Source organism: Poecilia latipinna, unplaced genomic scaffold (genome assembly GCF_001443285.1).
Source record: "Poecilia latipinna isolate Pla-1442-1.1 unplaced genomic scaffold, P_latipinna-1.0 Scaffold1093, whole genome shotgun sequence".
NCBI classification, from domain to species: Eukaryota; Metazoa; Chordata; class Actinopteri; order Cyprinodontiformes; family Poeciliidae; genus Poecilia; species Poecilia latipinna.
This window is the reverse complement of record NW_015113709.1, coordinates 133828-157239: the sequence shown is the minus strand read 5'-3', so window position 1 is coordinate 157239 and position 23412 is coordinate 133828. Positions and strand designations below refer to the sequence as shown.

The 23412-nt window shown below is 39.6% G+C and overlaps 5 protein-coding genes across 8 annotated transcripts; 2 read left to right on the top strand and 3 right to left on the bottom strand.

The window, feature by feature from the left end:
- The first annotated feature begins 1330 nt into the window (after window positions 1-1330).
- eif4ebp1 (eukaryotic translation initiation factor 4E binding protein 1) lies at window positions 1331-5184 on the top strand. The gene is made up of 3 exons (XM_015052181.1): window positions 1331-1771; window positions 3190-3381; window positions 4635-5184. The coding sequence occupies exons 1-3, from the start codon at window positions 1636-1638 to the stop codon at window positions 4664-4666; spliced, it is 360 nt and encodes a 119-aa protein (XP_014907667.1). The 5' UTR covers window positions 1331-1635; the 3' UTR covers window positions 4667-5184.
- Window positions 5185-7539: 2355 nt separating this feature from the next.
- LOC106959542 (nodal homolog) lies at window positions 7540-9339 on the bottom strand. The gene is made up of 3 exons (XM_015052176.1): window positions 9026-9339; window positions 7885-8672; window positions 7540-7801 (listed from the first exon to the last, which is right to left on the bottom strand). The coding sequence occupies exons 1-3, from the start codon at window positions 9309-9311 to the stop codon at window positions 7649-7651; spliced, it is 1227 nt and encodes a 408-aa protein (XP_014907662.1). The 5' UTR covers window positions 9312-9339; the 3' UTR covers window positions 7540-7648.
- Window positions 9340-10258: 919 nt separating this feature from the next.
- LOC106959540 (deoxyguanosine kinase, mitochondrial-like) lies at window positions 10259-14537 on the bottom strand. Its single transcript, XM_015052173.1, has 7 exons — window positions 13434-14537; window positions 12675-12784; window positions 12387-12586; window positions 12025-12172; window positions 11812-11927; window positions 10861-10960; window positions 10259-10691 (listed from the first exon to the last, which is right to left on the bottom strand). The coding sequence occupies exons 1-7, from the start codon at window positions 13771-13773 to the stop codon at window positions 10665-10667; spliced, it is 1041 nt and encodes a 346-aa protein (XP_014907659.1). The 5' UTR covers window positions 13774-14537; the 3' UTR covers window positions 10259-10664.
- A 68-nt stretch (window positions 14538-14605) lies between these two features.
- tcn2 (transcobalamin II) lies at window positions 14606-19087 on the bottom strand. Of its 3 annotated transcripts, none has more exons than XM_015052171.1 (10): window positions 18912-19087; window positions 18630-18697; window positions 17010-17199; window positions 16751-16920; window positions 16285-16437; window positions 15656-15828; window positions 15388-15562; window positions 15109-15289; window positions 14910-15028; window positions 14606-14805 (listed from the first exon to the last, which is right to left on the bottom strand). In XM_015052171.1, the coding sequence occupies exons 2-10, from the start codon at window positions 18685-18687 to the stop codon at window positions 14744-14746; spliced, it is 1281 nt and encodes a 426-aa protein (XP_014907657.1). In that variant the 5' UTR covers window positions 18688-18697; window positions 18912-19087; the 3' UTR covers window positions 14606-14743. The 3 variants fall into 3 exon arrangements, with proteins under 3 accessions (XP_014907657.1, XP_014907656.1, XP_014907658.1); XM_015052170.1 differs by having other exon boundaries at window positions 18630-18692; XM_015052172.1 differs by having other exon boundaries at window positions 18630-18688.
- Window positions 19088-19361: 274 nt separating this feature from the next.
- On the top strand, window positions 19362-23218 carry ccdc117 (coiled-coil domain containing 117). Of its 2 annotated transcripts, none has more exons than XM_015052175.1 (6): window positions 19362-19659; window positions 19888-20082; window positions 20178-20222; window positions 20689-20922; window positions 21237-21377; window positions 22333-23218. In XM_015052175.1, the coding sequence occupies exons 2-6, from the start codon at window positions 19988-19990 to the stop codon at window positions 22568-22570; spliced, it is 753 nt and encodes a 250-aa protein (XP_014907661.1). In that variant the 5' UTR covers window positions 19362-19659; window positions 19888-19987; the 3' UTR covers window positions 22571-23218. The 2 variants fall into 2 exon arrangements, with proteins under 2 accessions (XP_014907661.1, XP_014907660.1); XM_015052174.1 differs by having other exon boundaries at window positions 19366-19659; window positions 20175-20222.
- The last annotated feature ends 194 nt before the right edge of the window (window positions 23219-23412 follow it).

Genomic DNA, 23412 nt, shown 5'->3' with positions numbered 1-23412 from the left:
ATCTAATCAAAGTCTGAGGGCATCTATTGACAATTTACTCTGTACACCAGCTCAACATTTACAAAATTAATAAAGAAATGAAATGTGTTTGCGTATAGTGTGTATACTTTTGTGACAGGTGCTAATCCACAGCCAACAGCCGTGATCACACCAACACACGGATCAGTAAGTATAACTTGAGATTAAGTGTCTTGTCCAGGAGCGTGTTGATGTGAGAGGGGCTGGAGTGGGAACTGAATACACAGCTTTCTGATTGCAAAATGACTGGCTTCCCTATCAATCACTGAAATAGGTATGAAATACAAATTAAAAAATATTTGAACTATCCAAAAGGGAAATTAAATACTCATTTCATTCAAGTATCTTTGAAGATTATTGTGGATGGTGAGTCTTGATGTAAGCTCTCAGAGTGAAAGGCAAATAGACAGAAATGAAATTTTGCCCTATTGTCCCTTGTTCTTAATCATTTTCGTTGTTGTACAGCATATTTGGATTCAAGAGCCAGGATGGTTAATAAGTGGTTAAAAAACCTGATGTACACTAAAGTAGGATGTGCTGAAGAAATAATTACTGTGCATTTTGAAATTTAGGTTTTAATCAAAATTTAAAGTATAATTTTGGAAAAATATACCAATGAGTGTTATTTGTTTTTAATTACTTTTAGCCACATAATGTGCATGTTCATATTTTACTAATAACATAACTCTTGCACATTTCACAGAGTCTTTCAGTTTAAAAGTTTAATACTTTGCACGTACTGTTGTTAAAATAACATTATGTCATGCAGGACCTTTCAAAGGATGCTCTTTTTTGTATTTCCTGCTTCATATATTAGAAATGAAAAATACCTACATTTAGTTTGTAATTTTCAGAGATTTTTTTTTTACATGTTTGATTGGCTCTCTAATAAAATATATTATTTGCAAGTAGAGAAACATCCACAGTTGTGTCAACAGAACACCAAAGGATTAGTATTTTAGGATCAATATTTCTTAGCATACGATTGCAAAACATTTTGAGATTTTAATGCTATAACTTAACTGGTGAAATCTAATTTTAAGCTAAAACTTATTTTAATTTTTAAATATCCCATTTTCTATGTTCATTATTTTGTATTTTGAGTTCCATAAAAAAAAAAAAAAAACTAATTTCAAGCCGAACCCAAACAATTTATCAGCAGTTTTAATTACACGTTTTCACAGAATCCCACAAAAAATACGGTGTTTGCGTGTGTGTGTTTGAACGGAGTTTGTCGACAGAATGCAACTCTCTGCAGCGATTATACCTGCACAATCTGCCAGTAGAGGGCGCAGTGGGTCAAATCTGCTTGTTTTTCTTAGCAGGACTTCCCCCTGCAGCCTGTCTGGCTGTCTGTCTGAGTGTTGTTTTGTGTGCATGTGGAAGCAAAGTGTGCTGAGGGCCTTGTAACAAAGATCCTCGACACTTTCAGTGTGTGTGAGACGGTGTTCTTGATTTGCACTAATGAAAAGTAGATATTTATTTTTATTTAGCAGAAAGGAGCCATTCTGTTGAACCATATCAGCTTCTGCCACTCTCCCTGGCTTTTGTTCCAGACTTCTTCGCTGGTTCATGTCATTTAGTTAGCTAGTTTAAGTTCATTACAGTTGAACGAAAATGTCCACCGACTGCCAGAAGACAACTGCCAAGGCCATCCCGTCGACCAGGAGGGTGATCATCAACAACGCGGATCACATGCCCCACGACTACTCCACCACCCCCGGAGGAACCCTGTTTAGCACCACTCCTGGAGGTACGGACCTTACTGCCTGCACACATAATATTTATGCATATAAATACGACTAAGGGTTCGTTCCTGTGCGTGCAGCCACAAAGCATCACCTTTAAAGAGCAGCTTGGTTGCGTTGTGTTCATGCTAACTCCTCGAGGACTGCTACAGTCAGCTGGTGGCTCTGCTGCAGCTAGCTGCTAACGCAAAGAAGAAAGTCTTTCTGAAGCACTTTATTGTTGTTGTCCTTTCAGTGGGGGGTGATATGCTTCAGACAGCTTTTCCTTTAAGTTGGATGTGTTGAAAGTTTAGTTTTTCATTTTATCTACGATCTTGATCAATAGCTGCAGTTTTTTTTTAAGGATTTAACCTCTGCTCTGTGAGTCACATGGCCAGATCCCTGCAGCTTCTGTCACCATAGATATGCAGTGTGTGTGTGCGTGTGCCTTACAGGTGATCTGTAGAGGGCGCTGTGGTCTCTGAGGTTTTCATTCAACCTGCTGCAGTACAGTACTTTTTTTTTAACAGAGGTCCAAATTCAGTTTTAGATAGTAGTTCCAAGTTTTTGAAGTGGGGAGTTTGGGGACTGATTAAAAGCTTATAAGTATAACCTTAATTTAGTATAATCCAGATTAGTTAATCCTAGAGAAATTAAACATTTTCTCTTCAAGTTTATAAAAACTGACTTCACATGTTACAACACTTTTAGCTAAGTATACAAGTATGCCACATAAACTGAGAATATTTCATGTGTTTTACTCATATAGTATGTAACATAACATCCAAGACAGTCTAACTTTAAAGGATATTCTTTTTTTTTACTCTGATTTCTTCTTCATTTTACAAAATGAATGTCTTTTTGACATCCTGGTGGCTGTGACTCATTAAGAGTCAGTCATTAGGTTTGTGTGTGTGGATGTTTCACTGTTTCTCAGCAGTTTTATGCCCTTTCACTTCTATTAAATCAACTGTCGTTCCTAATTTTTAGTGAGTACAGTGAACACTATGTACATACAGTTAAAATTTGTATTTGACCGTACATTTGGCTTAAAAACACTACTGAAAAATTACAAATTTGTCTGGAATTTGTGTTGAACGATGACTGTTTAATCTAAAGTTGTTGTTTTTAATATAATTTACGCGCTAGTTCACTTGCTACTTGTATAAAGATAACAAATCCCCAATGGATGGACAAATTTTCAACATATTTTGCTTTAGGAGACACTGTTAGTCAAGAAAGAAAAATGTCTCAGACATATCCTTTGGTCTGTTTGACTTATTCTGAATAACTATTATATTGGCAGCTGAGGTTTGATCTTTAATTGGCTGTTTCGTTCTTTTCAAATCATGGACCACAGAGTTAATTAGCTGATGCATACAGGTTGTCTGTTTTTTCTCTTGCGTTAATGTTTTTGTGATGCTTGTCCTTTTCATTTGGACAGGAACCAGAATCATCTATGACCGAAAGTTCCTGCTGGAGTGCCGCAGCTCTCCGCTGGCCAGGACCCCTCCTCGAGGTTTGCCCCCCATTCCAGGGGTCACCAGTCCGCCATCCAAAGGGCCCAAGGACAAGACTCTCAACGGGGAAATCGAGAACAACAACTCCATTCCTGCTCCTGAAACGAGCAATGCTGGTATGTTCACAGCTCAGACAAACATTACATGATGACTAAAATGTCTCTGGATTCTACAGTTTAGATGAGATGCATTGAGGTCATGGTTGCTGTTCTGTTTTTGCAGCTTCATCACTGGTGTTTGCTAATGTTCTCTTTGCCAGGTTTTTTCCAACTTTGTCACACTATCATGCAGTTATATGTTAGTTTGACATATGGTTAGCAGTTTGGACAAATTCAAGAGATTCCATTATTTTTGGAAAATGATAAATACCAGTAGCCCGGGCCACCACTCAGGGCTGGCTTATTGGTTGCAGAACCAGGGCATATGGTGGAAATGCAAAAAACTGGTTCTCAGAAAGTTTAAAACCAGTAAGCTCTCTATAGGTTAAGAATATTGTATCTATTGGGAGATTATTCTTTCATTTGAGGCAATAGCATTTGCTGCTTTTTATGCTGATGGTAATGCCATTTTATGTCTTTTATTGCTAATTTGTCCTTTTGTCTTACTAAAGTGTTTACAGTTCTGTGAACAAATTAGGCCACCCTAAAAAAAACATCCAGATACAAATATTTAATATCAGTTTTAAAAATTAAAAAACACTCAGATTTTGATTCAACCAACCAAAGCGTTTGAACTTTTACATCTTATGTGAAAGAATGGCTTAAAGAGAGGCACATATGTGAATACTGAAACCTCCACTCCTCAGCACTTTTTATGCATTATATTTTCTAAAAGTATTGTTTTTTTGGTTACTTTTAAATATGTTTCTATGTATTATTCCTGAATTTTGTCTTTTAAAAGCCTAGCCAGGGACTGGTCTTAGTGTTTGAGTACATAGCCTGTAGACAAGACAACAGTTTCTTTTAAATGAAACATTGTTTCATGTCTTGCTCCTGATTAAATATATTTTAAGCAATCCAGTACAATATTCTAGGAAAGCATAGATGTAGAAGTATCATCTTTTTCCATGAATTTTGCCATGTAACAGTTGAGGCTTGTAGAAAATGTGAGGTAAAATCTTAAACGGAACTGGACTCTGCATCACATTATTGACCAAAAACATACCAGTAAATCCACTACAGACTGACAGAATCAAGAAGTGGGAAGTCCTGGGCTCGCATGGTTCAAATGCTGTGGAGTGACTGAAAATGCACGAAACTAATCAAACATCAGCTCTTTATTTTTAAATCATTTTTATTTGGGTGTGAATATTGCTATGGGGATTTGTGTGTATTTTTCACACAAACATTTGTTGTTCTGTGTTTTGTAGGTGAAGACGCACAGTTTGAAATGGACATCTAGGCAGAGCTGGGCGATGACTACGTTGGGACAAAGAGTTGACCAGAAGCACCCGCTGATTTCAGTCTGTCTTCATCATCATGTTGTTTCAAAATCCATCATTTTCACTCTCATTTGGTTCTTTTGTGCAGAACAAAGCTGTTTTCTGTTTGCTTCAAAGCTCAGACCAGTTTTCCTTTTTTTTTTTTCTTTAACGTGAAAGCGTGCCTTCCTGTAGTAGCTTGCGAGTTAAAAATCACCACTGAAAAGTACCTAACAACAGCAAAGCCTCATCGATGGGTAACCTGAGCACTTGAAGGAAATCCAGAGCTAATCCTCTGAATATACATTCATTCCAGAAGCGCTTTTCGCTCGGTGTGTTTCCATAATCCTGCCAGCTGTCTTCAGATACTGCCTTCAGATACTACGAATGCTGTCCACCTCAAGTGTTACATAAAGAATGTGAAACTCTTTTTTTTTTTTTTTTGTCAAAAAACAATTTTCACACGGTTTGTGGGTTGAATAAAGGAAACGACGAGTAACCTTTTTTCTCTGTAGTCATTTTTCATTAAACACCAAGGTTTTTTTTTTTTTTGTTCACCTCTATGAAGAACAGATGTTTGCCTGATAAACATGTATGAGTCTTTATACTAGATATCAGAGTACATGTGCAACCAATATACATTTCACTGGGATAACTTGCTGGCTCCTGAACCTCCTGCGCCGCCGGTTCAACGCGAGTGGTTTCAGAGGAATTCCTCCAAGGAGCCGCTGGGGGCTGATAACCTCAGCCAGCGGGCTGAATAAAGAGAGGTCAATATGCAAGTGTACATAGCAGAAACTCCCACCTTCCATTCAACATTTCACTTCAAGGTGAATCCTGTTGGATTCATTTTGCACAGATCTCTAAACAATCTCTTCAATATGAAATCTTCAAAATCCTGGATGAAGCACAATTATCCATGTGCTCAAACGTATATCGTAAATTCAAATGGATAAACATGCTACAGTTTATTATGTTTATTATATATACATTTTTACTATGACCTGTTGGCATGTTTTAGTGTAACATTCATACTTAAAAATGAAGAACAAATTATTGGATTTGATTGGATTAAATCATGAACACAAACGAGGAAGGTTTCCACATCGGCTGTGTTTTATGTACTACAAAATAAGAACCACTTGAACTACAACGATAGCTTAAAAAAATCTGCTGTATTAGGGATGGGATGAAATGGTTGCATTCAGGACGGGTTAAAGTGTGAGAGGCGTCACTTTTGACTCATTTTGTGATATTAAAGTCCATTTACACTATCAGTTTCAGGAAAGTCTGCTCACTTATTGTCATCAATCTGCCAGATTAAAAGCACAAAATATCTGTGATATTTGCAGGGCCTTGCAAAAGTATTTACACCCCTGTGAACTTCTTTACCTGCGACAGACTGGCGAACTGTCCAGGGTGAACCCCGCCTCTCGCCTGGAACGTTAGCTGGAGATAGACACCAGCAACCCTCCCGACCCCACGAAGGGGCAGGGGTGTAAAGAAAATGGATGGATGGATGGATGAACTTCTTTACACTTTAAGCCACAAATTGAAATTGTAGTGCGATTTTATTGTCGTAGCCCAACAGAAAGATTATGAATAATTACAAATGAGACATAAAAATAGCTCATGTATTTAATAGCTTTTTAAACATGTTTAATATTAAAATATTTGTTGACTTCATGAGTGCATGCTCTCAATGATTGTTTTCCATTGAAATGCCAAGAAGAAATGAGTTAAATAAGAATAGCCCCTAAAGTCTGAGCTCTGTCTCGTCTTGTCTTGGGTAAACGTGGATCGAACAGTTTCAGCTGATAAGCTCCAGTCGTTCCCAGGTTCGCCTCCACACAGTAGCTTCACCCTGCTGGTTCTGAGTCTCTCCATTCCTCCACGAGGCTTTGTTTGTTTGTGTCACCTCTGCTTCCTGACTCTCCATCCCCCGTCGCCTGGATAAACAAGCACCGCTGCCTTCTTTCTGGTCCATTGATCCAGATCGGTTTCTGTAGTTTTAACCCATGTGCCTGTTGTTCACAATCAACAAAAGAAGCCTGGATAAGGAGGCCAGCTAATGACACCTGTAATGGGTTTGCTGTAAAGCGTTTAAGATGTGGATTGCTGAGGTGAACGAGGTAATCATACTGAACTGTTAGCTGGTTGGGAGTCAGCAAAGAAAAAGTGTGATGAATATGTGGGTGATTATCTGTTAACTGGTCGAGAAAAAGTGATCCAAACAGTGAATCTGACTTATGTGTGTTGTGCACTTTATTCTACCCTCTGATTCACTACTTGACAGAGTCGCCTTTGACTGTAGTTACAGCTGCAGTTTTATTTTTATTTTTTTTACCAACTTTGTGCATCTAGAAACCAAGATTTGTCCCTTTGAGCAGAGCTCAGTCTCAAACCCTATGAGGCCTTCACAGAACTGCTTAAATATTTTAACTTTAATAACCAGTTAGGTGACTTGATTGTGACAGGTTCATTTAAAAACTTTTGGAAGGTTCTGTGTTTAGTTCTGCACAGTTTTGGTGTGACTTAGTGAAAAAAAAAAAACTAACTCAAAAACTAGTTTTTGGAAAGTAATGACTGTGTAAACTGAACTATATAGTTGGTTTAAGCTGCAACAATTTATAGCACCTGAACACTCTCCCTGAAGCTTTTTGTTAATGATTTAAGCTTTCCAAATTGAATTAGATTTAAAAATGTTATATATTCCAAGACCATGTGATCAAGAATAAGCTACATAATCCAACACATTTGTCAAAATAAAATATTTTAATATATTCCTTTATGTTTTATATACAAAAATATACATTATAATCTATAAATAGACAAATTATTCAATTTATTTCAACACAGAGATGCTTCCAGTAGAGGGGAATGACAAGAAATGCTATCATACTTGATTATTAATGTTACATGCAAACAAAAACACAACAATTCAGGTTTATGCAGTAATCCTTTCAGTGGCAGCCGCACTCGTCAACAATCATGTCCTCGTGGTGCCGCAGGGTCAGGTCGTCGTTCTCGTAGTACAGCATGGAGAGTGGGGTGAGACGTGTCGGCACGCAGGAAGGGCAGGACACTCTTCCTGGGTTGTGATGTCTCAGCAGGCTCTGAAAGTTTACAGAACATTTCACACGAACAGGTCAATGGCTGCACAGTCAGAAGGAGCCATGCTCTGTAGTCATCATCTTACCTGCATGTAGGCGTGGTTGGTGGGGTTGAAGGACTCGTCCAGAGGGATGGGGCACTCTCCCTCACAGCGATAGGCGTTGTAGCGCTTCGGATGCACGATCCACTCATCCCAGCCAATGTGGTCAAAGTCGACCCACATGTCCACCCTGCGACACAGGGGCCCCTGAGTCTGCTCCACTGCAGGGGCCACGGTAGGTGCAGCTCCATCGGTAATCCGCAGGGCCTCCATTCGGTTCCTCTTGTGGCGCCGGCTTTGCCTGTCGCTCTTGGCCCTGTTGGCTGTCACGTACTTGGAGTTTTCCACAGTGTGAATGAGACTGTAGGCTCCAGAGGAATCCTGGGGCAGGTTGTGTTTGGAGAAGATGACCATCATCACCCGGTTTGTGGTTGGATGTTGTACTTTTCTTTGACTTCTTCCTAAGATGTCTTCATCCCCAGAACCGCTCCCGCCGTCTTTCTGAGTCGCCCCTGAGCCCTCTTGGCTCAACACTGCATCTCCTTGGTAAAGCCAGTATTTCAAGAGACTCGTCACATTGAATACCTTCCAGGAAGACTTTGTGCTGCTCGGTGTTGCGCCAAAGCTCCCCAAGAAGACATGCTCCTCCTGGCATGAAGTCCCATCCGGGTCACAGCTGTGCTTATGGGAATGATATAAATCCACAGAGGCACGGTGAGAGGCAGAGAAAGCTGGGAGTCGGATCTGAAGCTCTGCTAGCTGGACCAGTTCACTGGTGGAGATGGACGACATGTCAAAAGTGACCATCCATCTGTCGCCCACTTGATGACAACCTTCAAGAAAAACCAGGAGAAAGAGAAATCAAAGTGTGACACTGCAAGTCTGAGCGAACGTGGAGAGGCCAGATCGCTGGACAGATGTCAAAACACTGAAGTGAGAGGGGAAACGGGGCAGGATGTGTATTGGGCCCCCCCCCCTGCACAAGGCCGTCTGAGGGCTAATATACAACCGCCCCACATAAAACAGAGCCAGGCTTTAAAGTCCAATAAGCATTTTGACACTTGCTGAGTTGTAAAAAAGGAGGGATTGTTAACACAGATAAACAGCCAAGGAGCTGCTGGATGACAAAAACTAACAGTCAAGGTGTAACAGTCCTGGATGTTTGAGCAAAAAAAGGTTTACCAACCTTTGGCCACTAGACTCAGGACAGAATCAGAGCTGTACGCTGACAGCTGGTCCCGTGGAGCTGCAAAGGTGTTGACAGTCAGTGAGGCGATGGAGTCGGCAGCACTGAAGGAGCGGTACAGCTGCATCATGTACAAAGGATATCTACTGCGATGATTAGTTGACATGTTTCTGTGAGCTGAACTGTTCTCCAGGTGTGTGTGATGTCTACGGGTCAGCGTCGAGACGACGGCTCCAAAGGTGCAGAGAGAGAGCGTGCAGAAGACAGCCAGGACTCTGCGCTCCATTTTAGCTGAAACTCACAAAGATCTGCCTCAGTCTGTCCTTCCTCCAGCTGCTCCAGGGCACAAATGATGTTGAGTGCAGATGGAGCTGTAGACCGGCCTTTTATAGTGGACAGCTGCCCTTTGATGACCCCTGACCACTGCAGGCATCTTAACGGCTCCTCTGATCAGCAGAGCACATCAGAGGGCCAGAGAGTAAGCTGCTTTTAGCCAAGGTCATTGTCCTGTCAAACTAACTTTTAAATACAAAACATGTTACATTAACAGTTAAACACTGATATTATTGACACTTTTTTACAATGACTTGCAAATGTGTTCCATTACTCTTAACCCTCTCAAAACCAAGTCACCTTACAACCAAGAACAGAACAGAAAGCTAAGCTAACAATCTGAAAAGTGTCACATCTACTCCCTTTTACTCAGATACCTCTAAATAAAATTGGCAGCAAACGGCAGATTTCAGACTTAACACTGAGCTGTCCTAGTTCCACTGGCAGATTATTTCACTTTTAACAAGTACTTTTTAATCAATATTAAGGAGTTATTTACTTAAAACAAGCTCCTGCTGAAAAAAGTTGTTTGTAAGTCAGTTGTTTCTTAAGATATTTTAGTGAATATCTAATCTTTCTTGTTAGAAAGATTGCATGGAAATAATTTCATATTCCTGCAGGTCTGATAGTAATTATGTCTGGGTGTGGAAAGTAAAGTTGAACTCAGCATTTCCAAAAATATAGTTTATGACTTATTTTAAATTTCGTAGTGTGTTTGTGTGTTTTACTTTTTTCACAGTGGAACAGGTTTTTTTTTCATTAATAAGTGAAATCATTTGAAAATAAAATGTTTTGCATTTGTCATTTTCTTTGTCCAAAGTTCAAAGGGTATGAATAGTTTTTCATGGCATTGTGTAAAGATGCTCAGAAAAACACAAAGAATAAACAAACCCCTGGCAATTAAGAAATAAAAAAAAACATTTTTATTTAGTCAACAATGTATAAGAAATCCACACATGCAGATCCTCACTAAACACTTTGTGGCACTTTTCACAGTAATTCTTTAGCTTATAATTATTACTTGGTATTAAAAACTGCTGGATTCATCTGCATTTATTGTTTGGAAAAATAAATATTTTAGCAGAGAAGAGTATTTATACAGTTCAAGAATTCTGGTTGGAAAAAGATGTGAGAACTAACAAACAAATGGAACTTTAATTAAAAAAAATGTAACAGAATCATTAGAAGTGAAACATTCATATAAAGACAAGCTGTGTGCATTTTAAATACAGTGGGTACAGTGCTCTTTTGTGTTATTTTGATGTCTTTTGTCGCCCTCTGTTGGCGACTCTTCAGGTGCATCTTCTCACAAAGTTTTAAAGAAGTCCTTCACCTGTAAGTGTGAAAAGGTTATTTAGGATCACAGTGGATTAAAAACACGTATGCATCTTAAATTCCATTAAAATATAAACATGAGCAAATTTATAAGATAAAGCACATTAGAGACCCCATGTGGCTCATATAGGTACAGCAGCCATGAGATTGAAAAGTCGGAAACTTACCTTTGCTATAAACAGCTCCTGCACCTTGGGATCCCTATTAAATGCCACACTGGCATCGAGCTGCAACACAGGGATCTTTGTCAACTTCTCAAAGTGTATCCTAAGGTTAAAAGGAGCAAAGCTGTGTCAGACACATACATTAAAGCAGGGGTCACCAACTCCAGTCCTCGAGGGCTACCATCCTGTAACTTTTAGACGCATCTCTGCTCAAACACACCTGGATCAAATAAACTGCTCATTTCCAGCCTATTGTAGAGAGGAATGAATGCTGGTGAGGGAATTCAGACATTTTGGAGCAGAGGTGAATCTAAAAGTTGCAGGATAGCAGCCCTGGAGGACTGGAGTTGGTGACCCCTGCATTAAAGGCTTCAAATACCACACGATGCTGACTGCCATCTGCTCTTACAGAAACTACTGCTGAAAAACTAAAACACTCAAATTATGTTACAGTCATGGTGAGACGAAAGCGTGTTTTGAGCAAAATAAAACTCAAATGTCTTTTACAGAGCTCTAAAATGAGGTAAATCACAACACGGTTAGCTTGGTTACACGATCAGAAACAACAGAAAATGCCATGAAATCATGGCGGAGGAAGACTGCTCTGTAAGGCAGATTGGAAACTGCAGCTCTGAAGAGGAGCTGTGCCTCAAAGGAGGAGCTAGATCCACCCAGGAGTTTTGCACAGCTGGAGGGTTGCCCCAGGAGATTAAACAACTTCTCAAACATACATGAAAAAAATCAAAGCAACACTCCAGGAAATAAGATTATAACATAATGTAAAGCTTAAAAAAGTGGATTTGCCATGATACTGTCCGTTTAAATATCTTTAAACTTGGTAAAGACCAAACTACTTTTAACATATAGTACTATGTGAAATACACAGACGGTGCAATTTTGTTTTACCACAAATGTATTTATTTATTTACTGCAGACACATGATGCGTTTCTTACTCAGTACTCTTCTCTATCAGCCACTTCTCATGCTGCCTATGCAGCGTCTCCAGGTAGTCCAGCTTTACTCCCTCCTCCTCAGGTCTTCCCCGTGACTTCAGACGCTCCATGCACATCTGAGAGAAGCAAAGTTGCTTGCGATTTCTTTGCAAGGTATTGAATTCAGAGCAATAATAATAATAATAAAAAAAAAAACAGATCTTACATCCATACCTTGGGTGAGGCTCTGAGGTAGATGATGCCCTCCAGCTCCACCCGGTGTCCAAACTGCTCCACCATCAGGGAGTGCCAGTCCTGGTAGGTCGCCCATTCAGTGGCGTTGATGCAGCCCAGTTCAAACATATTCAGAGCAAAGACGTATCTGACAGAGAAGATTTAAGGTTAGTTTTAAGTAGGCAGAATAAAGCTGCATAGGTGGATCTCACTCTGAATGCACCAAAGATAAATCAAACACAATACTTGAAATCCAGAATGTGTACTCATGCCTGGGAACTCTGGGAACCAGTTTATTTAAAAGGACTGATGCTTAAAGGACAGACACGGACATGGGTGAGTCTTGAAATAAAATGTTTCACCTGTCACTGTAGACCGAGCGCTCATACACCTGGACAGGGGTTTCCTTTGTGTTGAGGAGACGAGCGGGAGGGGGCTGGAGCTGTATCCTCATTCGGCTCACACAGGAATATGTTTGAAATGTGTAGGACCAGCGCTGAGGGTCCTGGTACATCATCTCCAGCAAGTTGCTGACTGTTGCTTGGGGTGAAGCATCTATTTCCTGGTAAATAAATGGGAATAATTTACTCTTATCTTCCTCTTTGTCATACCAAATGGTCAAATGGTGTCTGGGAGAAAAATAATTTCACCTTTGATCCCTTGATCTCAATGTTCTGCCATTTACCGACAGGCTCTTGCATCACCTCCCAGTCCGTAGAAACCGACTGCAGGAGTTTTGCAAAGGTTGACTTTCCAACAGCTGTTAGGAGAAAAGCCCATGACATAGAAGCAATTATTATGCAGTCTTCCCATTGTGCAGTTCTTTAAATTTCACATCACCCGTACACATTGCACCATGTTAATTCCTTCATCAGGATAATATGATCCTGTTTACTCACTTCAATCAGAAATAGAATCTCTTACAAAAATATTCATACACCTTGAGTTTTTTTAGTTTTTCCTCAACCAACAACAAACCAATAAATAAAATTTATTGGGATTTTATGATAGGCCAAAAGAGTAGCTCATAATTGTGAAATGGAAAACAGATAATGCACAAATTGTTGTTCAAGTTGTTTTACAAATAAAAACCAAAAAGTGTGGTGTACATTTGGATTCAGTCTTTTTCTTGATTTTGCTTTAGCACTGGTGTTTATAGAGGCCATATTTTTGCAGTGCAGGACAAATTGATTATTTTGAGTTGTGTATCCCTGCAGCTCTTTCACAGATGATTGCCTCTGAAGGAGACTTTTGCCAGGCAAAAGTATGATCTATGACATCATACTGAGGTATACCACTGTATAAAGATCCTTACAATAACTTTATGATAACTTATTTTATCTCTACTAGTTTTTTCTCAATTACAACGGACTCTGTAGTTATACAACTCAAAGATCCAGTGATCTTACCGACGTTTCCCTCGATAGAAACTCTCTTCACCCGCGATGCACCATCCCTAGATGAACTCGAGTAGTTTTTAGAGCAAGAAATACTTGGATCCCCTATATTTTTATCCATAGAACTGCAGATAGTTGTCCTTCCTCTCTGAAATGAGCTGTTTTGTGGTTTCCACAGTGTGGACGCAAACCTCCTGAGCTGCGTCAGACCTGAACACCGTTTCTGGATTTCAGAAACCCGGTGTAACAGAAGGAGTCGGTGGAGGGCAGCCATCAGGATATTCACTTTAATTTTGATGATATCAAACACTTTTCCGAAGTTGTCCTGTCTCTTATTAATCAGCAGAAACATCACCACGAGATGAGCTCATGAAAGCTAGCTCTACCCAAAACATCCTAATGTAACATCAACTATCGGAGCAAATTAAAACGTCTTTCTACGCTTGTAAAATATACTTTATTTCGATTATAAAAGTCAAATTTCAGTCTCGCATAAGTCACTCCTCGTTAGCACAATTCTGAGTTAAATTTGGTAACATGTGCCAGTTGATAAACGCTACCAGCTTAGCGTTAGCAACTAGACGCACTTCCGGCATAACATCATTCACTTTCACAATAAAAGCCTTTCAACAACTATGTTATTTCCTCTATGCTAAATGAGCATTTCATGATTTTATGTCGGTGTAAAAACTAAATGTCAAAGGTGATGTTGCACAGGGAGAAGGACATCTTTATGCTTTCTAATATAATTGAAAAATTTATATTGGAAAATCTACCAAACCATGTCTAGCTACATAAAGTGGCAGACTGCTTATAAACAATATTCTAAGTTTTGGAAATTATGGAAGCTCTTAAGACCTAAATACAATTGTAAACCTGTGGTAAGAGATTTCTTCAACCAGCCTGACTGAAGCTTTGGCTATTCTTCAAGAAGAATGGGCAAAAACGTCAGTCTTGAGTGTACAAAACAGATAATATGCCAGATTGAATCACCTGTTCACAAAATTCTTGTAACCGTATATTCTTTAATATGTCACCACAACTTTATTTTGTTTAAAGAACATAACCAAGATTTAAAATCAATTTTATGAAACAAACTAGTGAATATTCATTCTACAAAAAAACATTTTCAGTCCTGAAATAAAAGCATTTACATTAAAAACTATCACAGAAGTCCCAAATTACAGTTTTATGCAAGCCATTTATAAATGCACAAATAAATGATAGCAGCAGACAATTCACCTATAATCAGAGATGAAAATAGTGCCAGAAAACATTTGAAAGTAAAGAATTTGTAAGTCATAGTCATTAGAGCAACATTATCAGTAACTTGTGTTTTTGATGGTGATCTTTTGAGTAGCGTTGATCTTGAAGTCGCCAACACCTGAGAAAATTAGGTATTTTAATTACTTTACTTCAGGGAATTTAACAGACTACAGTAATTAATATTGCTGAATGTCACTGCAACACGTGTGTGTGTGTCTTTACCCTCAGTGAGAGCCATGCCATCGGAAGAAAGGTGCCAGTATCTGCGGTCGATTTGTCTGGCCTGCTCTCCATTTACAACGCTCAAGAATGGTCCCCACAGACTGGATTCCTTCTGAAATCTGCCAAGCAGGACCAGATTTTACTCACTTCAGCAGGTTTGACAGAAAATGACTTGCTGCAGCTCATTAAATGTACTTACGTGAAGCCAAGATTCTTCCTCTCAAGCAGCTCCAGGGCTTCCAGCAGGGAGCTGCCCTTTGGCACGTCAACAGAGTATGCAGCTGCAGCTCCGCTGGCAGTCACCACTTCCACCATCACTTTCACTTTGGTCTCACTTGGTAAAACCACAGTAGGGTCTACAGGCTCCAGCACCAGTGTGTCTGCAAAAAGAAAACAACATGTGAAATAAGAAACAATACTGGTCAAAGTGACCTAAAAAAAAAAAAAAAAAAAAAGCTGGAAGCAATGCTGCACATACCGTCCTCATTGAGGCAGTCCAGGGTTTTTACCGACAGGTAGGTTTTCCTCTGGAGCGCCGGCAGAGTCTGAGAAATAGCCATGGGGTTGTGGTAGGTGTTGCTTCTGGCAGCTGTTCTCATGGCCTCCATTGAGACAGAACAATCTCCAACCTCGCTGCCCATTGCCAGTAAAGCCTTGAATGTCAGTAAATGAAGCAAGAGTGATTTTTAAAGTTTTATGCAGAAACAAGGAAAGGTGGTGAGGAGAGAAAACAAATAACTTCTTACTTGAACTGCCAGACCCGTGCTGAACTCATTGCCAATATGACCGTCAGATCTACGAGAGGCCAGAAGCTTCTGCTTGATCTTGTTGAGAGTTAAATCCAGCTCCTCTGCATTGTGTGCATATGACCCAGAGTTCTTCACGCACTGAAGGGCCATTCCAGCCATAGCATAGGTATCTAGGAGATTTAAAAAAGCTGAAACACAACCTGGTCTGCATGTTGTCAATATGTTATTACAATACCAGATTTTAAGATGTAAAAGAGCTAAACTGATTCCACACATTTTGTTGCAATCATCTTATATATTTCAGCTGAAAAAACAAACCATTTTTTAAAATAAAAAAGTGCAATAATCCAGTTGCATAATCTGCAGAGTCTTAAACTAATGGTTTTTAATTCAGTCTTCTTTGGTTGGACCCCATGAGTATACCACATCTTGACTTGATGAGATTTGCCTAAACTGCCTTGCAAATGTCCTCCAGATCGGAACAGTTTATTATTTGAACAGTACGTCATCAATGGTGGTTTTTAAATTACTAGTCACAGCTATTTTATTTTGCAAATCGAAAACCGGGCAATTTAATCCACTTTACAGGACTGAGTCCAAAGATTTTCAACAGCCCTTTAACTCACCGATACTCTCGGTTTCTCCATGTCTGAAGTGCTCATTTTCTGCTGCTTTGATGAGCTTGTGGCTGACATGGTTGTTGACCCTTATGCCGCTCACACAGAGAGCAAGCACACCCAGGCTGTACTGGTAATAGTTGGTCAAAGGGCGGTGGCTGACTGCAAGACGAAAGAAAAAAAAACTAAATGATATAAAACTTTACTGAAGTTAGAAAAAAATTATGCTTTTTTTTGGTATTATGGTGTTTTGTTGAGCTTGAATCAGTTAATAGTTCCCTATTCCTGGATAATGTTATGTTAGTTATGTCTTTAACTGTTTCATTTTTGTTGTTCAGCGTTTTCAGAAACAGTTTTCTTTCTGGGAGACAATTCACAGCAGTGAACTCTGACCTCATGCCGCAGGACAGTAAAACAAGTTTCTGCAAACGTTTTAGAAAAAAAAAACGGAACCTGTTGTGAAGAGAAATCTTACAGGCGATATGATATTTCTCCTGCTCCATCTGCCTCTTCAGGTGTGTCAGCAGTGTCTCGCTCTTGTCATTTGCAGTGAAGCTGATGGTGTTGAGGTCATAGCAGGAGGACTTCAGGGCCAGACTGTACAGCGCCATGGTGCCAGTCACAGTCTTGCAGTTTGAGAGTGAGCTGAAGGACATCAGACAAAGTTATAAACAGTGGATGTTCATAGTTTCACATATAACGTCAATGAACTGTAATGAAACTTGGAAAAATACGTTTGAATGTCATTGTGAAGTTCATTTTTCAGTTTGTTGAGGTGATCTGTCTCCTTGGATTGGTTGTGGTGATGAGACAGTCGAAGAGCCAGGTGTACGCTGGGATTGGGAAGTCCTTCCGGGCTTTCCAGAGAACGAACAAGATTCCTGTTGAGTGTCAGGAGCAGCTCAGAATTGGATCCTTCAGTAACTGGAACAAATTTTTCAAAAAAAAGAAAAAAACATTTACAGGGATGTCTCTCTCTGTATTGTTGCTGACATCAACAAGAACTTCTGAAGCATTGCGAAACCCCAAGAAGCTGCATCAGCAGTTAAGATTAAGAGCAAATTACAGAATCCCTCTACCCAGATAAACTCAATACAAGTTAAAGAAATTGCATGAGGTAAAAATAAAAACACCTTTCTACTCTGCCGCTTGTGATCGTTTCTAAAAGGTTCAACATTCTACAGATTTGTTCAGTTTTTGGTGGAGCTGCCTGCAGGTGCATCATTCAGTAAATTGGATGGCATGAACTTGCTCTAAAATATGGTTATGATGTTTTGATTTTTATCTTTATATAGTTAACAATAGACACCAAATAAATACACATACCCCAAAATCCAAATTATTAAACTGGGGCTCAGCACAGCCAGGCCCTCTTTCTTAACTGGAACTAACCTAGACATCATTTTGTGGAGGTAGCCTCTGTTAGATTTACTGACAGGTAATTTGGGGCATCATCTGCAGTAATGCAGGTGCTGCATCTGTAAATGTGAATAAAAACCTCAGCAAACAAGCAATGCTCTCCATACTGATTGGTCAATAATTTATCTCTGACATATGATCACGAGATAAACATCATGGTTGAATGGACGAGATCCTAGGTGCAAGCAACTAAAATAAACTTCTCCTGTACAATAGATTCAGGTAAGGAGCTCCATAAGCCATCAGAGGAGCTTAAAAAACAGGAGCCATTTAAGATGGTGTGGGGATCTGACCAGGATACCTTCAGGATGCCTCATTTTGGACATTTTTAAAGGCACATCCCAATGGGAAGAGACTCCAAGGCAGAGCAAGAACTTACCAGAGGGGCTAAAAGTCTCCTCTGGCATTGGGAACACCTTCAAGATCGCCCAGTAAGGACTGGAGAAAGTTATGAGGAAAGATGTCTGGTCTACTCTCTTCAACCTGCAGGCTGCTTATTGTCTCATAAGAGGAAGACATCAAATGGATGGGCCTTAGCAATGACTTTAGTCTGAAAAAGGTTACCATACATATTGACTGTGCTTGTTCAACTCAGTAAATTAAATAAGAAAAAAAATCTATAAAATCCTACTTTTATTTTAATGCTAACCCCATCCCTATGCTACAACAAAAAAACACTCAAAATGACTGATTTCTTCATATTATACTGGATAAATAATTTCTGAAATGTTTTTGTTTCTTTTTTAATTTTAGGATTTTATCCTTGAGTCTGAAGTGCTCAAAGGGTTTCTGCCAACTGGGCGAGGTGGAAGAGTCAAAATTTCGAAGATTGCAAAATCTGAGAATTTCCAGACTTGGTTGCATCACAATTCAGGTAGTTTTAAAAAAGTGTTTACTGTTTTCAAGATACAAATATATATTTAAAAGCTACTTACCACACGGCTTGCTGGAGGCAAAAGCCAGCAGTCCGGTAATAATTACTAAAGCTAACATTCTGGCTATCCAAAAAGAAAACAAAATAGAAAAATTAAATTACACAAACATTCACATGACATTGAAGCATTTCACACTATTATAACAGTATAATCTGGAAATATTAGCAAGATATAGACACAACACTGCTGCTACCTAAGCCAGTAAGACATTGTTATAGCAGTAATGTCGCAATGGATTTGCAGTTAACTTTAACAACATAGCTGTAAAGAGTAGCTTTTTACCTCCTGAGTATCCAATGCAAAGAATCAAAGCTGAGTGGGAGAAAAACAGAGAGAGAAATGCTTATAAACGCTTCGGTCTCACATGACCCATCATCTGAGATGACACAACTTTGAGAAAGTTGAAGAGTTCACCATATCTTTAAACAGCAATACAACAGGAAGTTGGAAAACGATGGGGAACAGTTAGGTGATTGTGATTGGTTAGAATTCGAGGCGCTTGTACAGCGGAGCCAATCAAAGTTAGAGTTATATAAATTCATGATTATTACTTTAAAAAGTTTGAAAAGCAGAACCTTTAAATAATGAAACAACAATTAGATATAATTACTGGTTCTTCACGCAGAGCTGTTTATGTTAACTTATTGATGTAACCGACTGTGCTGACAAAAAAGAGTTTGTGTCTAGTGTGGCATAACTACGTTACCCATAATTCAGCTGTGCCTCGTGCGTAGCTCACGCTCTTTCTAGAATCTCGACGAGTCTTCCAGCGTAAGTGTTTTTTTCATTCGACGTCAGGTTGACCCGCCCTACTTTCAAAGCCTTTCACACACAATAAGGCGTGTGGTCTATGAGCCATTTCTGCTTAGCCTAGGTTTAATTATTTTATCGGGTCATATCACCTTGCGTCTGCAGATGCTGTTATTGTCTACTATTGACCGCATTAAACAGAGAAACCACGAACTGTGCGGAGAGGACCTAGCTAAACATCGACAGCAACAAACGGCGAGGGGGCAGGGCAGGTTCACAGGTCAGTGCTTTAACTCGTGTTTTTATGAACTTGTGCAAAAATATTAGTCACCTCAATGAGAATTTTATTACCATGCATCGTTTAGATAAATAATACACCAACAAGATACAAATGAAAGCCAAGAGATAAATTCCGTAATGGCATGTTGGTGACAGCCATTACGTGCACGTTGTAGAAAATGTTTGTTTTTTCAAGCTGATCTAATTAGCATCAGTTCTGATCTTTCAGATTAACACTTCTTATAACCACCTGCCTCAAATCTGCCCTTCGACTGGTTCTTCATGCACATCCTCTTCCCTCGGCCAGTGAGCTGGGGTGTCTACCAGCCATGTATTCATTTTCAGGCCCCACTGCTCTGCCTGAATTTGACTTGGGACCTCCAAGTACCTCTGACAGCCTTCAGAGAGAACTAAACCCAGACAGGTAATGTGCTGATTGGTATGTTTTTGACTGAAGTTGACCAGGAATGCATACAGGAATGTTTTGTTTTTGACATATTTGTCTCTGCTCCACAGCAGCTGGGAAACAAGACGCTTCTGTAAGCACAGAAGACTACATGATGAGTAAGTGAGCAATGTGTTATGAATAATAATTGTAACCCTAGTATCACATAAAACTTTATTTGAATTTTATGTGATCAGCATTAAGTGGCACATATTTGTGAAGTGGAAGTTTTTAATGTTTTTATTTTACAAGTAAAACAGAAAATTATGATCTGCATTTGTCTTCAGTCCTCCTGACATCGTTTTTGCAGGATCATCTTTTGCTCAGATGCTTCCATGTCGCCAGCTGTACACATCTTGATACTAATAAGCTGATCTAAATCAAGTTGGATAGAGAAAGTCTGATGAATTTGTAAAAGTTGCCACTTTGCATTTCGATCTGCATTTGGCTGGATATGAGCTACTTTGTTTTGCTCTCTCTCATAAAATCCATTTGAAAATACACAAATGTGTTTTTAATGTGACAAAATGCAAATGTGTAAAGGCTCCACACAGGCATATTCTAACAAATTTTCTGCTTTGTCAGGGGCTGCAGTGCCAAAAAACGGAGGTTAATGCCTGAAACAGAAGTGGATATTTTGGCAAACGGTTGTCCTACTCTGTCAGCACAGCAAGTCCCCCTTGCTCGTCCGCAGCCATGTTCAGCACATCAGAGCCTCACTTTGACACAGCCCTCTTCTGTCCAGCCCCGAGCTGAGATGGAGAGCCCCTGCATGGAGATAGAAGCGGCTCACAGGAAACTGCAGGAGATTGAAGACAGGTGTGGCGCAACTTTGTGCCTGCTTGTCCTCAAGTTGAGTCAGAAACATAAAACCACCAATGCTTGTGCATTTATTCATAATCCACTGTTGGACCTTTAAACCAAAGTCCAAACTTTGGGTGATTTTTCACTTACTTTTGCTTCCACCCTGGCAATATACATATTTCCCATTGAGTCCTGCTGTACGCTCCATTTATTTCAAACAAAGGGGCTTTGTTTCACTAATCAGTTGTTAGTTTTTCTGGTGGGTTCAGCACATGACTACATTGTGTGGCTGTATTTTTTGTTTTCACTATGATTTTGATGTGTTGCAGAATAATCCTTGAAGATGACGACGAGGATCTTGACGTAGAGCCGGTCCCGAGGCGGCCGGTTCTGGTCATCTCAGACAGTTTGAAGGAGGGCCTGCAGCGCGGCATCAGTGACATTCTCCCCCAAACTGTGGCCCAGTCTGTGTACGTGCTCCATGGTCATTTCCATAATCCTTTGGTAACAACTGAAGCAGGAACGTGTTCAGCGCCGTCCACTGTTACTTTCACCGCTTAGTGTATCTGCCCTACTGGAATGACGTGTTCTCTTGTGTTACTGGTTTTGAAGAGTAGCTAAGACAAAAGATCTTCTAGTCATATTTATTCTCCAGGGAAACATGGATTACTACATAAAAGCTCATGGTGTTTCTGATCATTTTAAAACAGTTAAAATGGCTAATAGGTATTATTAGGAGTGCTTTTATGTATTTGAAAAATACACTGCTGGCATTTCTTTTGTAATTTCCGGACCCCGTTCAGTAATTCATGAGTTATGCTGTTGCACACTACAAACCCCGAGGTACAGGAAGCAACAAATCCTCATAACCTCAACTTATCAGAATACATTTAAACTTTCCCACATACCTTTAAAATACCTCCAAAAGAATGGTTCTCCTAAAATCAGAACATTTTGTTATGTTAGCCTGCCTGCTCATTCATCATTGGAAAATGTAAAATAAGTCGGGTTTTACATTAACCTAAGCATGTTATGGCTATAGAGCAAAGATATTGTTAATCATTATAAACTGTTAAAGTGAAATTTTACCAGATGGTAATTATGTTAAATCTTAGTTAAGCTTTATTATGTGGTCATAAAAAGGAAGTAGATCTAATTTACTGAAACTTGAAGAAAGACAGATTTAGTTTTTTTTTTTTTTTTTTTTTTTTTTTTTCCTACATTTTCACAAATTAAAAAAAAGTTTAGTTTTACTGAAGGAATCCAGAAAGTTCCAGAAAATTAGGTGCATTTCTAGAATCTTCTGAGAGATCTTCATAAAAGCATTGTCGGAGTTTAATAAATTTACTATAACAATTACCTATCTAAATGTTCATCTGCTGCAACTTCTTCCCCCTCACTCTCTCCCCTTCCTCTTGACCCCAGGAGTCCTTCAGGCATGGAGCTGGTCCTGTGGCGTCCTCCAGAAGATCCCTTCTGCCAGAGGCTGAAGGACTCGCTACAGAAGCAGCGTAAACGGCAGACGGTCAGCCAGCAGCTCCCAACTCCGTGTTCGTCTCCCAGTCCGCCCCTCAGCCCCTCCTGCCCACCTGCAGAGACATGCGCGCCCATGTACAGCTTCACTGTGCTCCACAACTCGGCGGAGGAGGACATGGAGATTTAACCTCGAAGCCAAAGTGAAGGACTGGACAAGCGTCACAGAATAAGCTGACTGGTTGTGTTGTGATCTCCTGTTGATCTTGAGCTTGTTTGTGCATCATTTATTTGCCACACATTGTTTTCTGTGGACAGATATGTGAGGATTAACTTTAACAGTGTTATTGATGTAAACCTTGAAGGCCTGTAAACTTGCCGCCTTACTAACGTCCAGTCATAAGTTGGAGGGATTTTGTACATATGACTGACCAGCAGCACACTGGTGTAATGTAAATATGACTTATGTTACTGTTGACCATAAGTGTGCAACGCCTGGATCTTCTTCTCTGCAAACTTTAGGGAGTCCCTACAGAACACTAAAAGCCTGACTTCCTGTTTACCGTCGTATCGTGGTGGAGGAGTAATCCTCCTCTGTCGCAGAAACGCTCTCTGTGAACTTTGACTTTTTAAAAGAACTCAGTTGTTTCGTGATGGAGGAATAATCTTCCTCTGGTTCAGATATTTGCCACATTTGTGACCTTTGATTACTTTGTAATGAATTCTTCAAAGGCATTTTTTATGACTTGCATAAACTTCGCATTTGTACATTGCCATGAAGCATTGTTACTTCTTTTGTTTTATAATAAAGCATGGTTCACGCGGAGGTTTTCAAAAACATTTCTCTACAGTTTTTTTTTAAACGCGTGCTTAACTCTAGAAGTGAAATACGTTTTTAGGTTACTGCTGTTTATCGGTCAAAATAAGGACGCCTGCCTTCACTAAAACAAATGATTTTGTCTGACTGTTGACCTCAGATTAGAATATGAACAAGGTCATTTCTATTTTCCTATTTCTAAAAGTAAAAATCAT

Coding starts and splice junctions, on each gene's coding strand:
- eif4ebp1 (XM_015052181.1), top strand. CDS start 1,636: ATGTCCACCGACTGCCAGAAGACAACTGCCAAGGCCATCCCGTCGACC. Junction 1,772..3,189: donor GTTTAGCACCACTCCTGGAG/GTACGGACCTTA, acceptor TCATTTGGACAG/GAACCAGAATCATCTATGAC. Junction 3,382..4,634: donor TCCTGAAACGAGCAATGCTG/GTATGTTCACAG, acceptor TGTGTTTTGTAG/GTGAAGACGCACAGTTTGAA.
- LOC106959542 (XM_015052176.1), bottom strand. CDS start 9,311: ATGGAGCGCAGAGTCCTGGCTGTCTTCTGCACGCTCTCTCTCTGCACC. Junction 8,673..9,025: donor CCTGAGTCTAGTGGCCAAAG/GTTGGTAAACCT, acceptor TTTTTCTTGAAG/GTTGTCATCAAGTGGGCGAC. Junction 7,802..7,884: donor CCAACCACGCCTACATGCAG/GTAAGATGATGA, acceptor GTAAACTTTCAG/AGCCTGCTGAGACATCACAA.
- LOC106959540 (XM_015052173.1), bottom strand. CDS start 13,773: ATGTTTCTGCTGATTAATAAGAGACAGGACAACTTCGGAAAAGTGTTT. Junction 10,961..11,811: donor CTGATAGAGAAGAGTACTGA/GTAAGAAACGCA, acceptor TTTTAACCTTAG/GATACACTTTGAGAAGTTGA. Junction 10,692..10,860: donor AGGAGCTGTTTATAGCAAAG/GTAAGTTTCCGA, acceptor TCACACTTACAG/GTGAAGGACTTCTTTAAAAC.
- tcn2 (XM_015052171.1), bottom strand. CDS start 18,687: ATGTTAGCTTTAGTAATTATTACCGGACTGCTGGCTTTTGCCTCCAGC. Junction 15,290..15,387: donor GGACTGCCTCAATGAGGACG/GTATGTGCAGCA, acceptor TTCTTTTTGCAG/ACACACTGGTGCTGGAGCCT. Junction 15,029..15,108: donor AGGAAGAATCTTGGCTTCAC/GTAAGTACATTT, acceptor CCTGCTTGGCAG/ATTTCAGAAGGAATCCAGTC.
- ccdc117 (XM_015052174.1), top strand. CDS start 19,988: ATGTATTCATTTTCAGGCCCCACTGCTCTGCCTGAATTTGACTTGGGA. Junction 20,223..20,688: donor CACAGAAGACTACATGATGA/GTAAGTGAGCAA, acceptor CTGCTTTGTCAG/GGGCTGCAGTGCCAAAAAAC. Junction 20,923..21,236: donor CTGCAGGAGATTGAAGACAG/GTGTGGCGCAAC, acceptor GATGTGTTGCAG/AATAATCCTTGAAGATGACG.